The sequence below is a fragment of the Abramis brama genome (genome assembly GCF_963993115.1).
Source record: "Abramis brama genome assembly, chromosome: 3".
In the NCBI taxonomy this organism is placed as follows: domain Eukaryota; kingdom Metazoa; phylum Chordata; class Actinopteri; order Cypriniformes; family Leuciscidae; genus Abramis; species Abramis brama.
In genome coordinates, this window is record NC_139965.1 from 8,641,517 (window position 1) to 8,656,456 (window position 14,940).

A 14,940-nucleotide genomic window follows, 5' to 3' on the forward strand; every position below is an offset into this window, starting at 1 on the left:
GGGCAGGAGGAGTGATGGAGGGTCTTGTAAGGATGGAGGGGTCTCGTAAGGGCAGGTGGAGTGATGTAGGGTCTCGTAAGGGCAGGTGGAGTAATGGAGGGTCTCGTTAGGGCAGGCAGAGTGATGGAGGGTCTCGTAAGGGCAGGCGGAGTGATGGAGGGTCTCGTAAGGGCAGGCGGAGTGACGGAGGGTCTCGTAAGGGCAGGCGGAGTGACGGAGGGTCTCGTAAGGGCAGGAGGAGTGACGGAGGGTCTCGTAAGGGCAGGTGGAGTGATGGAGGGTCTCGTAAGGGCAGGCGGAGTGATGGAGGGTCTCGTAAGGGCAGGCGGAGTGACGGAGGGTCTCGTAAGGGCAGGCGGAGTGACGGAGGGTCTCGTAAGGGCAGGCGGAGTGATGGAGGGTCTCGTAAGGGCTGGTGGAGTGATCGGTCTCATCCATGGCACCATCTCCAGGATTCAGCTCTGGGCTCCTCATCCTCAGTGCTCACACCAGCCTGCTGACATTTCAGATCCTACAAAAATGCACAAACATAACACAAAAGCAGTAATTTCAACCGCACAATGTCATTTGATTTCAGTATTATTTAGAAGACAAAAACGCTTTTTTTCACAAATGCCGCCATCATCTTTCCTTGTAGGTCCTGCTCCACCACAAAAGATCTGCAGCAAATGCACAGAAATCAAGAATCAGAAAATTACAATAATTAAAATAAACAACAACTTAATATTTAAATAGTTGTTGTTGTCCATTTCTGTAGTAGCCTGGGAAAACCCAGACTACTTCCGGCGAATTTTAATTCTCTCTCCAGGATAGTCTGGAGAAGAGCCCATTCAAACTCATTACTGTGCCGCTGAAATCGCGGCACCAATCAGAAACGTTTGGGGAGGGATTTACATGCAACGCATTCTCATCCTAGGGCGTCATAATACTGACGCTTTTGAAATTTCTTCAATATCCGACGCAAAGGGCACCCTTTAGCGTCAATATGTGACGCCGGTTGCCGCCGTGGAACATCACTCGTTCGAATCATAGACAGTATATAAACGAATCAGTTATCGCGTCTGTTTTGAGCGATTTAAACTTACCGTTTTCGTTAAAACCGGAGCAAAGAACAACACTCGAAGCATACGTCATCTCCTTCATCGATCTGATTGGTTTTAAGACTATCAAATTGCGCCCAGAGGAATTTGAGCTACGTCGTTTGGTGACGCCCCTTTGGTAATGATTTGTCTACATAGCTTCCCCAGACCCTATACTCAGTTTCAACTGAGAAGGGTCTGGTTTTAACCAGGCTTTTTCTGTAGTATACTCACTCAAAGCCTTTGATGGCAGCATTCAGCTTCATGAGCCACTCTCCACCGGATAAACACACATCTGTTCATCTGTCCCTGTAACATCCAGACAAGATTCACATAATCTCTGTGACTTATGAGCTCAACACTACATTTACATGTTGAGGTTGTTTTAACTTTTTATCCAACATAAATGTTCATCAAGTTATCAACAGTAATGGACAAATAAAATAGATAACTTATGTTTAGTTACTTTATAGATTTGTTCTACATAATAGCACACATTCATCACTCAGATGTCTATTTCATGTTGTGATGTGCTCTTCTGCAATACTTACTGAAGATTTTCCTGTCAGGTGTAAATAGACATTTAAAATAAGCGTATTTAAGATGTATATGGTTTATGTAAATCCACGTTAGATTTCAACAAATATATAAATAAATAACTAAATAATAAACTTCTTTTCAATAAATAGAAGTAACTTACGTGTCCTTACTGGAGCTCCCCTGTTAGCTATACATAATAAAACGTGTTTTACAGCAAAATCACAACTATACTGTGTAACGTCTTTACATCTTCAAAAGTTTACAGTAATTCAACACATGCAATTTTAACACAAGGAACCGTGTTTACTCACATTTGAAAGCACCCGCGTCGCCGATCTCTGCGATGTTTGATAATGACGTATCCTCTCGCGTGGCCTCCTGGGATAGAAGAGTATCCATCGGTTGAGCACTCGAAAATCTGTCCTGAAGCAGTAAGCCATCCGGGAACTTCGCCTACTCTTTTATGAATACTGATGTTTCGAACGTACTGCTTCCTTCACATACTGTTTTTGCCTACTATATAGTAGGAAAGTAGGCATATTCGAACGCACTTAAGTCCGAATCTCGCGATAATTCGTACGTCACCCAGGTAATTCTCGCCTACTTTTTTGGATTCGTACATACTTTTTCACTCGCCTACTCTTTTTCCCATACTGAATAGTAGGGAAGTATGCGGTTTCAAACGCAGCCATGATATTGCTTGTTTCTGCATCTTCTTCGCATGTGTTTTGATCTGGAAATTCTTACTCTAAGATGTGTAATAGCTCCCCCTACAGTATAACAGTGAAAACACGGAAACCCGGAAAATTCCGTCAAAGGCAAGGAAGCAGTGAGGGTTGGGTATGAAATAATCCTTTTGTGCTAAACATAAAACAACGAGTCAAAAACAGCAGCTCAAATAAACTTGTACAACCAGCAATCAGCAATCTCTTGACCGTTTCTCCAACATCACAAAATGGTCATTAAATTACAAAATCCACCACGCATTAAATTATAATTCATAAATATTGAGGTTGCATGGCTGTGTCCCAATTTATATGACTTCAATCTTTGAATGAAGTCTTTGAAGGGTTGTAGCATCACTGAGGCACAAAGTCCGTCCCATTTTAAAGGCTCCTTTGAATAAGGCCTACAGATGCGTCTTTCTTTCCACGGGCCGTGAAGGACAGAACGAGTGGATCCTTCACAGACTATCCCAAGATTCATTGCACACCGGTGACTAGTGGATTCTTTCAAAGAAAAGGTCAGATTGTGCTTTTGTGGCAACCAATGATTCAGGTTCAAATATCAATATTGTGTTTTAATGACTTAAATAGCTTGTAGTTAATGTTAAAAGACATAGACTTTATTAAAAACTAAAAATGTTGTTAAAATAACAGGCTAAGTTTTGTGATGTCACAGATCTGAACCACTGTACTTGCTCTGTTGCATTTGTTATGTGATGCGAGTACTTGCACTAACGTTTAATTTTGTTTAGGGAGCAAAGAGCAGATGCTCAGTTTATTAAAGTGCCCCTATTATGCTATTTTAAAGGAACACGCCGACTTTTTGGGACTTTAGCTTATTCACCGTATCCCCCAGAGTTAGATAAGTCCATACATAACTCTGTCTGACGCACCCACCGCTAGCCTAGCTTAGCACAAAGACTGGAGGTAAACAGCTCCAGCTAGCATACTGCTCCCAATAAGTGACAAAATAATGACAACATGTACATGTTGTGATTTGTATAGTCACAGCGTGTACAAATAACAAGGTCACATGAGACACAGCCATCTTATAACCGTATACATACTGGGCGGAGTGATCCAAAGCAGCTTCGTAATAAACACAGTTTTAGGTAAATAGTGGCCCGCAGCTGATTAGCATAAGTATTTCAGTAAGACAGTGATAACATGAGTTAGCCAGTTAGCAGGAGACCTACACAATATAAAACTCAAAACTAAGTATTTTGAACACCATCTTTCAAGAGCAAGCGGTTTGCGAATCCTGCATTGAACTCCGAGATTTGAGAAGCAGTCGTCAGTAAAATAAAGGGAACACAGCAAAAATGTAGGATTATACTGCTGTCATATCATGGTAAAGATTAATTTTAACCACTGATTCTTCACATGCTCGTCCTTGGGCAATGAAAAAAACCTGGCTTTACCTTCACATTATAGAGCACAGCGTCTTCTCGTCATGATGCTCTCCAGTATCCACAGGAATCAGCTGCAGGTTGATTGATTTATTCACTGAGGCCAGAAATTCATACAGTGTGGCTTGAAGATAAAGGCAACAGACCTTTTATAATATCTACATTTAACCATCTTGTACATAAGATTAGAGTTAAATTAGCCCTATCCTAGAGAGATCACAACAATAAGGTCACAGCAAGCTTTTATTGATTGTGTTAAAACCAAATTTGGGCATCCAATGATTTCTGGTTGAGAATAAAACTCAATCACCACCTTCTTTACCACACACTCTCTTAAAAGGAAGATAGTTCATCCAAAAAATTAAAAATTCCTGATTATTTATACCAAATCCATCAAATATGTATATTCTTGCCTCAGCAGAAGAGAAGTTAGTTGTGGATGAAAAACACTCAAAGATTGTGTTTCCAAGTGAATGGCGCACAACCTGGGCCATTTTTGACAGTAAAAAATCCATATTTAGGGCTTCAAACACCCAGCTGGCGAATAAGGGTCTTCTCTAGTGAAAAGATTCACCATTTTCAGAAAAAAATTAAATATATACACTTTTTAAAAATTCTGAATGAAAATGAAATTGAAAATGAAATGAAATGAAATGTATGTTTAATTCAAAAGCCGGAGGTTAATCTCTCCCAGAAAGTACAAAACGGACTCATACAATTATGAAGTTCCAGGAACTTCATATGGACAAATAAATCCAACAAACACACGATTGCGACTATATATTGTTTGTGCTTGTATATTGTTTTTCAAGCAACATCGGTTTATTTTCATATCAGTAAATTATAAACAATGCAGTGCACATTTCTACAGATAAGATTAGTGAAAAACATAAAGACACATAAACACCCCAGATATGCAAAGAGATTCTTAAAACACACATATTTTGTGTTAGTATTTTAGACATTTAATCATTGGTGTTAGACAACTTTGATAAGATCACATTATGTCATGACAATTAACAGAGAAATAAAACAGATTTTTAAAACACAATTAGTAGATTCACGCAGAAATTACTAAAGATCAAATCAAACAAATGAAAGTAAATAAGAAAAATAATGAACACAAACATTGCCGTCTTCTCACTCCTCAGATCTGCTGCAGATGAAGTTGAGTTTGTGAGTCTCAGGAAGGCTGATCCAGCGCTGATCTCCTCCAGACTGAACTGCTCCTTTTCTCTTCGTAAGGCTGCAGTTTTCCGGTGTCGTTCCGTTCCCTGGAGCCCAGTTCTGATAGCACACGATCTCTCCGCTCAACCAGAGCCACATGTTCATTTGGCAGTAGTTGTGTAAACCCAACCACACCGCCTCAGTAGACGCACGTTTAACCACATTCATCACACGACGCTGCATCTCTTCTGACTGAACCGAGACCAGATCCGTATAATTCTGTCTGCAGAATCTCAGAGCTTCAGGCCACGTCAGATTCTCTTTGATCAGAATCAGTTTATCTGGACACAAAACAAACCACAAGCAAAAACTAGAGAGAGACTGATCAAAAACAACATGCAGAACAAACACTGTGGAGGAATCTGTCATGTCAGACATGTAGCGTGAACTTTAAGATATCTGGAGGTGATGGATGGATTGTGTGTGTTTGTGAGGATCTGCTCACCTTCATGACACACAAAAGGAAATTGGTTATTGCAAGAGATGTCATGCCATTGACCCAGAGCTTTTGGTTCGATCACTATACAGTTTTCATTTCCTCCATCATTATCAGGTTGATCAGACCTCCAGTCTCTGAATGAGGAGTCACTCTGATCTGACCACTGCCATGAGTCTCTGAACAGACCGATCCAGATATCATCAGATCTGTGACTATCATTGATGAACTTCTGAATCTGTTGATTCTCATTCTGGTTCCTCACACTGACCAGATCAGTGTGATTCTGTCTGCAGAAACTCTGAGCGCCTCTCCAGTTCTTCGTCTGATTGACAAAGACGAGTCCTGTGTTCACTTTAAGAAAAACACATGGAAACAGATTCATGAATCAGTTTATTCATCATTCTTATGCCGATTTACGGTTTGGAAGTAAAGAGGACCAGTGGTCATCAGAAACTAGTGATGTTACACATGACACTGAAGCTTCAAAGCGCATATCGAGTTTTCAGCGCAATATCTCATGAATCTCCGTGCCGGAGCGCGTATTGCTTTCAGAGAAACACGTGATCAATGAAAAATGAAGCCTCACTTTCTGTCCAGTCTCGCGAATGCTTCACTTTGCGTGTCGGAATGTTTGAACCCAGAACATTACTCTACAGGTTTCTGAAAGTTTAAGTCCATTTACTATTTTTATTTTATTTTTTATAAATAGACCTATAGCCTGTGTTACATGATCACATATTCTGCCATATAAACATCATAGAAACCATAAAGTAATTAGACCACCATTTACTTGCATCAAGCAACTTTGTTGGTATTTTAAAAAAATAGTATTTATATAATTTTTAGATTAAATTTATTGCTACACTTTAATATATTATCGATATATATTATCATAAAACAGAACATTTAGCGTAGTCAGGCTTTTATTTCTGCTCAATAGATAAAACAGCGGCGCTGTGGACAGGGTTTATGACTGCTATAAATTTGAGCTGCCACAAGATGGCGCTGTTTTCGACACTCTTGATGCTTCCAATCTTTTCCCGGAACAATCAGGGAAAATTCTCAGTGCTTCACGAGGCTTCATTTCTCCATCCCTATCAGAAACATGTGTCATTCATAGACTGATTTTGCTGATAACTGTTGCGACAAACTGCTGGCCCAGCCAGACTGCACCAGGTGGAGTGGATCTGCTCATTAGCAGGGTAGACACAGGCTGTGTACGAATACACCCTTAAATAGGGCACTATTTGAGGAAACAGCCATTTGTAGTGGTGTGTGCAAAATCCTGTTTTGTATCTTTGTATGCTTTTAAAGTGGTGTTTGTATTTGTGTTTAAAGGTTTTTCACCTGAATGATTGACTGCATCAAACTTTCAAAATAAAAAAGAAAGAGAGCAAAAGTGTGGTTTTATTATTATTGTAGGCTATTGGAAAGTGGCAGAGTTCTTCACACTGAGAACCGTGCAAAATATTGAGGAATCACTTGACAATAACATTAAGTACCATTTAGTGAATTTTCATGACAATTTTATTGCAACTTTATATTTCTCCATTATGTGTCCGTACACATTTCTGTGAAATACTGTATTCAGACACACAGAGCTGAATGAGAGACACATAAAACAGATGAAGATGTTAAACTGCATATTAATGTTTGTTAACTAGTCCTTAGAAATGTGTCAGTAAAAAAAAATAAAAAAAATAATTGGTTTGTATACTTATATTTTAGGCTATTCAAATGATTATTGTTCCAATATTAATAATAATGTTACTGTTTATCTTTTATTTTTTTATTTTTTTAATTGCAATGGACAATGTGTCTGTGTGAGTTCCCTTAAAGTTGATCTAAGAATGAGGTTTTTCCGGGTTTGTGTTGAGATCCTAAATCAGCAGCTCAAGGCGTTCAGATTGTTTATCACATGCTCTGTAGCTAATGATCACAAATTCATGTATGAAATGTTTAATTTGTTTTAATTCAATCATCAAAACAAAATTATTATATCATATTTACTTTCATACATATATCATACTTAAATTCGTTCTCGGTACACGAGTTGTGTTCATATATATCATTCAAGATGTGTAAAGTTATTGTATGTCTATTATATGTTGACATTATTTGCATTCATTTATTCATTACAATTTATTTATAATTTATAATTTACAGTATATATTGTTGCTGTAAATAATAAATCTGCTCTCTAATGGCAGATTCCCAGAGTTATCAACAACAGAAGATCAACATGTTCAATATCAGTTTATTTTCTATCCAGAAGTGTGACAAATATCCACAGTCTCCTCTATATTTATGAGCACATTAAAAATAGCAGCATTTAGTATTACATTAATTTTGTACAGTATATTGTGCATATTTTTTATAAATGAATGTTTATTGTGATTGTATGGAGCTGCACTTACTGTTAGATGAACTGCAGATGAAAGTCAGGCTGATACTACATGGATAATCATGCCATTCTCCATTTCTCATTATAGCACACTCATCTCCTCCATCAGGTTGTCCAGATCTCCAGTTCAGATAGAGCGCAGGTTCACCTGAAGACCACTGCCATTTATCAACACTCGCCCTCTGCAGCCCAATCCAGATATACTGAACACTCTTCACACTCTTATTCAGCTTGTTCATGTCGTTCATGTCGTTCATGTTGTCAACGGTGGCCAGATCTGTGTATTTCTCTCTGCAGAATCTCTGAGCTTCAGTCCAGGTCTTGTTCATGTTTATAAAGTGATACTGACGCTGAACACATTCAGATACGGAGCAGAGAGCTGTGAAAGAGAGCGTTTGATTTAATGCTTTTCATAACAGGGTCAAACCTGATGAAACTATAAACCATAAATAATACAACAAACACACTCACCAATGAGAAGGAGAATCAAATATAGAGTTTGGTCCATTCTGAGGAAGAAACACATTGAAAAACTCAGACATCAAACATTCCCTGATTAATTTTGGAGTAAAAAAATGACAATTTCAGTTATTATCTTAACAACAGCATGAATTCACTGAACATAATCATTCAGACAATATTAACATCTGAAAGTGTAATTGTGTTTGAAGAATGAACATGTTCTTACTTTAGAGGTCGTGTGTTTCTGTCCTGAGTCTGATGTTTCTGTCTGCAGATTTAAACTACATGATTATTATATCTGCTCTCATCCCTCTTTCAGCTCATCACGTCATTTGTTTATTACTCTGAAAACCCGTATTTCATATTTGACTTCCTCCTTATTTGTGTGTTTCTGCAACTCTTTCCCCTTATTTGCATCTTGGCGCCTGTCAGTCTGTATCAGTCTATGTTAATATGGACCTTATCAGAACATTATATACATATGAACATTCATAATGGGGGGGGGGGGGGGGGGTTGAGGGATATAAAAGGACAATATTAAAGCTACAATATGTAAGATTTTTGTAATAAAATATCTACAAATCTCTTGCACAGTGTGATATATTTCCTGCAGTTGTGTATTTACAATATCCCAAAAGTTCCCAAAGATTTTTAATTTCAGAGAAATTCCAATTTTAAATAATGGCTCGTCCATGTTCACTTGTTGCCTGTTAATGACGTAATATCTGCATTATCCCTGGTTTCCGCTCGATCTGCCATAGTAACCATGGCGACAGACGTGGAAGTTTGTTTCAACCACAGAATAAAACTAATCAAAAGATAATTGCAACTTTTTGTCTCTCAAATGAGACTTTTTTTTCTCACAATTGCGAGGTAAATAGTCAGAATTGTGAGATATAAACTCACAAATGCAAGTCATGAAATCAGAATTGCTGGATATAGTCACAATTGTGAGAAAAATAAAGAATTGTGACTTTATAACTCACATTTGATACTTTATATCACAATTCTGCGAAAAAAAAATTTGTGAGATAAAAATTCACAATTGCATTTTTTTTTATTCTGTTGCAGAAATAAGCTTGTAGACAATGACATGATATTCACAACAGAGACGAGATAAAGACATTAAAGTGCTCATATCATGCTTTCATTCCCCTGAAGTCCATTTCTAATGTTAGTAAAGGTTGTTGGACTCTCATTATCTCACTGAAATAATATCATCATCTTCTGCTGCTGCTGTTTCAGAATAAACGTGTCTTTATTTCCTCCGTCTAAATACTTGATTGTGATTGGCTGGAATGCGGACATTAAAACATAAAAAAAAAGAAATCTCATGAAATCTTTGTGAAAATTCTTATTTTGTTTAATTTCATACTCCTGCTTTTACTGTTTTCTTTCTTTTTTTTTCATGTTTATGAAACGAACACATTTGCATGGAAACACATTCTCATCACTCATTTGTTTATGTCCACATTTAGACGTTCAGGCTGGACAATATTTACATCTCTGACGTGAAACAGGAGAAACAGAGTGTTATTGTTCTAGTCTTATTTCATTCAGTCGTATTCATTTAGTTTTACTGAAACAACAGGAAAGTTACACTATAACTTTGTCCCAAATCAGAGCTGAATCCTTCAAAGTCCAAGAAGCTCGAAGTGAGTGTTGGCTGCGTCTGAAACTTAGGCAGTGACTTGTTGCCTCGCTGCGCAATCAGGCAATGACTTGCAGGCAGACATGAAGGTACCTCACAAAACTGATTTCAGACACACTTCTGATGCAGCGATTACAGCAAAATCTACAGCAAAAGAGAGCGAGCTTCAGTGAAAACTAAGTGAATATTTAATGACTATAATAGTAATGTTTCGCTAGAAAAACTCATGAGTGGAAACCATTTATCAAAAATGTACATTTACACAAACTGACCACCGACCACAACTTTCAGACGCCATCTTTATTATTCTAGCTCAACTGTCACAGAATGGAAAGCACAGAATTATGGGATATCAAAGGCAGTGGAGGATGTATCTGTGCTGCCTACAAAAATCGATCAAATGAAGGAATCTCAGGAGACGGGAAGTGGAACTAACAATGGATTCGGACGTGCCTCGATGGCTTCCGACCTTGGAATGTGTCCTCCGAAGGCAGCATTTATCAGTTTTCGGACGCAGCCGTTATTAAACGAGACGATCTAACATATGGAGGATTTCCTGTTTACATCACCAGCTGTTCCCGCCCACCGCTCCTGTCGCCTAGCAACTGTGACAGAAGCCATCAGGACACAGCAGAGACGTCTCTGACCTTATGCTTCACCACTAGCACCATCAGGTAATGTATCTTCAGCTCAGACAAGACCATGGCCAGGTGAAATAACTTTCTAATGTTAATTTAATCTAGTTAACAACAATACATTCACTTAGATTATTTCTCATATTTCATTTCATATTTGAAAGCAGAGGTGGAATGACACTCTAACAACACCTCATCCATTTATTACACAGCTTACATCATCCACTTTATGTTTACTCTTGAATGTATGAAATTAATGGAAATAACACCTGGTACTTTTAGTAAAACCATGAATTAAGTGCTTTATAAAACACAGTTTGTACCAAATATTTCTTAACAATACAGAAAACACAACTACATGAACAGAGTAAATTCTAAAACACTATATGATAAAACATTTACCTGCACACAGAGCAGTGAAAGAGAGATGATAGTAAGTCGTAATGTTGTTTAAGCTCCACCTATTCAAAATACATTTCACCTCGTTAGAAAGAACATGGAAAATGGCGCAGATAGAAAGATCGTAGAGTGCATCCAAACGGACATAAAACGATCAAAATACTCATAAATATAAACAAAAAAACACTCTCCACAAATCAATCAGTGTCTACTGTGAGCAATCCTTTTATAAAGTGTCAAACATTTTATATGAAATTATATATTTGTATCTTTTAGTGTGGAGCGACCACAGAAAGGACTCTCCCACAGCCGTTCTCTTTAGCTCTGACACAGCGGCCCATAGACATAATAAATACATAGACGCCCTATAGGCCTTTTTCACGGAGGTCAGAACACACATCCGGTTCAGCGTTTGTTGTGTAAAGCGACTTCCGGTCGAAAAAACAATGGCTGAAGCAACATCGAGGTGTCACTGTAGCGTCCCTCATTGCACAAATAATGAGCAGTCAGGGTCGTAATTTGTGGGGGGGTTGGGGGGGAGATAACCCCCCTCAATATTTAAATCTATGCATTACAACCCCCCCAATATTTATACCATGATCACATGAAAAGGAGACATCAGGAGGCATACCCAAACTTCAACCCCCCCAATGTTCAAACCAAATCTACGCCCTTGTGAGCAGTGACAACCATATTTGAGTTTTCATGCTTGTCCAAACAATGACTGTCTGATAAAGAAGTGGATGCTAGCATGCTATTCGACGCGTAGAAGGTCTGCCGTTTAAAAGGATAGTTCACCCAAAAATGAAAATTGTGTCAGTAATTACTCACCCTCATGTTGTTCCAACCCCATAAGACTTTCGTTCATCTTCGGAACACAAATTAAGATATTTTTGATTAAATCTGAGAGCTGGCTCACTCCTCCATAGGCTTCTAAGGGATTGAAACTTGCTGGCCCAGAAAAGTTAGAAAAGTTTCAACATGAGGGTGAGTAATTACTGACAGAATTTTCATTTTTGGGTGAACTATCCCTTTAAGATCCCTAGAGCTAGCACATTTGTTTGTAGCCGGCACTTTATCGACGCTAATTACACTGCCGCTACTGGTCGTAAACTGGTCGCTTTCCCATCCCGATTTATGTGGAACAACTGGGGAGAAACTTCACGAGAGTCGGTTTACAAAAGAGTTAGAGTTCAAACCATGTTTGAAGATGTTATGTTGTTAAAACGACATATTTTCTCGTAATAACGAGATGTTATGTTGTTAAAACAACATATTTTCTGGGCCTTATAAGGACATGTGTAATCATGTAAAAAATATGCCTTTATCCACATAAAATTTATATAGCCTATCATGCCTTTATCATACTTCTATGTTCAAAAAGCATAAGCAAATAGTAGCAGCCCCCAATCAGAGGCGAACCTACACTGAATGGGGGCCCCAGGCAAAAAAAAAAAAATTTAATATATTTTATAGTATATTTAAAAAAAAAAAAAATTATATAATATATTCATATATAAAGAGATGGATACTAATTACTAATTTAATGATGTCAACTATTTTTCATCTCTGTTTTTTGTGTTTATGTAAAATTAGAAATAAGGAAAAAGAAAATTAGACAGATCTGATATTATTTTAATCTTGTGTGCGGCAGTCGTCCATGAGGGGCTGTCGCCTTTTTCATTTCATGTAAAAAAGCTTAGCAGAGTTTTCAGCTTATAGATTCCCATATCCTAGAGAGAGTGAATTGCTACTAAGTGCTAATGTGGATTTCTGTCTAGATATGTAACAAAAATTTTGCAAAAGAAAACCTCAAAAAGGTTCATTATAGATGAAGACAGAAACACGCCTGTTCACCGGTCATTTAAAGGTGCTGTATGTAGTTTTCAGCGACCTCTAGCGGTGATGTTTCAGATTGCAACCAATCATTTTTCAAGCGCGTGCTCTTACGCGTGCTCGAATTTATGAACGAGCACTGTGTGCGTACCTTCCAGACTGAGACGCAACACACCGGAGAAAGCATCACACAACATGCTGGAAACTAAGGTAAACTCCCACTGCAACGTTACAATAATAGGCTACTTTTATCAGCTTGACGTTGAACTAATGCTCCATGCTCGTACCAAGATAAGTATGGAACCCTATCAACCGTGCCGAATTTTGCCACTGCAAGCACCACTTCACATTTTCTTCAGGAAATGTACATTCTAGGTTTGTAGATAAGGTTTCTCCATGATTCAAATGCCCTGCTGATGTTGATGTTTTTTCACCCGAAGTTCATCCGATTCACGTTTGGCCTTACGAGCTTCAGATTTTTTTTTTTTATCAATATGTGGAGTTTGTGTTGGAGTCTGTGTTGTGCTGGGAGCAGGTCGTTTCTTAGTGTTGTCAGACATGTCATAAGTTGCATAAGTCATAAGTCCATGTCATAAGTTGCAGTGTCGTCACTGTTGAGTGCAAAGTCAGTAGGCTAGACGAGGCGAGAGGCTCGGGAGCGGGCATGCAGGTGACGTCACTGGCGGTAAATCCGACCCGGGACCTTCACATAAAAATAAGAATACTTGCTTTCAGAGGTAATAGCAAAACCCGCAAAGTGTATAATTTTAATGTGAGATTACAACCCCTTCACACACAGGCAATAAAAAAAGGATTCGTTTTAGTAAAAAAGCTACATACAGCACCTTTAACAAAAATAAAAAAATCACTGGTCTCATCTTTACTTGATGCCATCGCCGACCTCATGTCTGTCTCTTTTACTCCTTGCCTGTGTTCTTCTCCACTAAGACATATTGTCAAACAAATTAATCCATATTACTTATATGTAATAATCCATATTACTTTTTCCATATTAATAATATTAAGAAATAAATCTGTTGGTATCAAGTGGCTCCTACACTTCCACCTAATGTTAGACCTAGCCTACCTGTTGCCTTCCCCTGTCTTTCCTGATCCACCATCCTCACTGTTAAATATAGCAGCCTAAATTCAATTCTTAAATCAGCCTAGTGATGGCATCAGGCATGACAACTATTATGCAGTAAGGTTGTGCTGCTGTTGCAATTAAATTGTTGACATTTTGGATTTTAAAAAGTACAAATATGGCACACACACACACACACACACACACACACACACACACACACACACACACACACACATATATATATATATATATATATATATATATATATATATATATATATATATATATATATATATATATGAGATGTGACCCTGTAATTACAGCTTCCATGTCACCCAACAGATGTAACTATAGCATGTATGTCTATAGCAAATGGTAAAACAAAATAATTTTTATAATTTCATTTTATTGGAGGTTTCATTTCATATAACCCCTTGAGATGGAACATCTCGTTTTCGAGGGGGTCCTCAAGATAACACCAAACACTTACACACTCGCACATACTAAAGCTCTTCCTCACAACCAACCACCCCAACCTGTCCCACCTCTGTGCAAAGTGTATTCACATAAACAGTATAGTATGATATTAAGATATCACAGGAGAGAACCATATTTGACGAAGCCACCAAAACAAACAAATAAATAACCTACATATACATACATATACAAAAATACATACCTATATACAGTACACATACATACACATATGCACGCAAACATGCACGCAAACATACATACATACATACATACCTACATACCATATACATACATACACATGTACACCTACATGCTCTCATGCACACATACATAATCTCTTATTAAGAGCATTAATGAGAGAGAAGGTGCATTAGTGAAAAAAAAAAAAAAAAGTACAGGTCATACATCAGGGAAACATTTACATTGGTCACAGGATTGCAAGTAGGTTAAAAGGGCTGACTTAAAGAGTGGAAAGGAAGAGATGGACCTTAAGGAACAAGGTAAGCTGTTCCAATCAGAGGGGGCTTTGAATTTGAAAGCACGTCTTCCGATTTCTTTAGATATATTTGG

At 38.0% G+C, this 14,940-nt stretch overlaps 1 protein-coding gene and 1 long non-coding RNA gene across 3 annotated transcripts; both read right to left on the reverse strand.

Annotated features, from left to right (window-relative positions):
• Window positions 1-426: 426 nt before the first annotated feature.
• On the reverse strand, window positions 427-2,037 carry LOC311080091. 2 transcript variants are annotated; one of them, XR_014605513.1, is made up of 3 exons: window positions 1,931-2,037; window positions 1,314-1,388; window positions 427-511 (listed from the first exon to the last, which is right to left on the reverse strand). It is a non-coding gene; the product is annotated as an uncharacterized lncRNA (long non-coding RNA). The 2 variants fall into 2 exon arrangements; XR_014605514.1 differs by having other exon boundaries at window positions 433-659.
• Window positions 2,038-4,398: 2,361 nt separating this feature from the next.
• LOC311078635 (C-type mannose receptor 2-like) lies at window positions 4,399-8,549 on the reverse strand. Its single transcript, XM_084107563.1, has 5 exons — window positions 8,512-8,549; window positions 8,295-8,332; window positions 7,837-8,202; window positions 5,426-5,770; window positions 4,399-5,261 (listed from the first exon to the last, which is right to left on the reverse strand). The coding sequence occupies exons 2-5, from the start codon at window positions 8,329-8,331 to the stop codon at window positions 4,894-4,896; spliced, it is 1,116 nt and encodes a 371-aa protein (XP_083963689.1). The 5' UTR covers window position 8,332; window positions 8,512-8,549; the 3' UTR covers window positions 4,399-4,893.
• Between the last annotated feature and the right edge of the window lie 6,391 nt (window positions 8,550-14,940).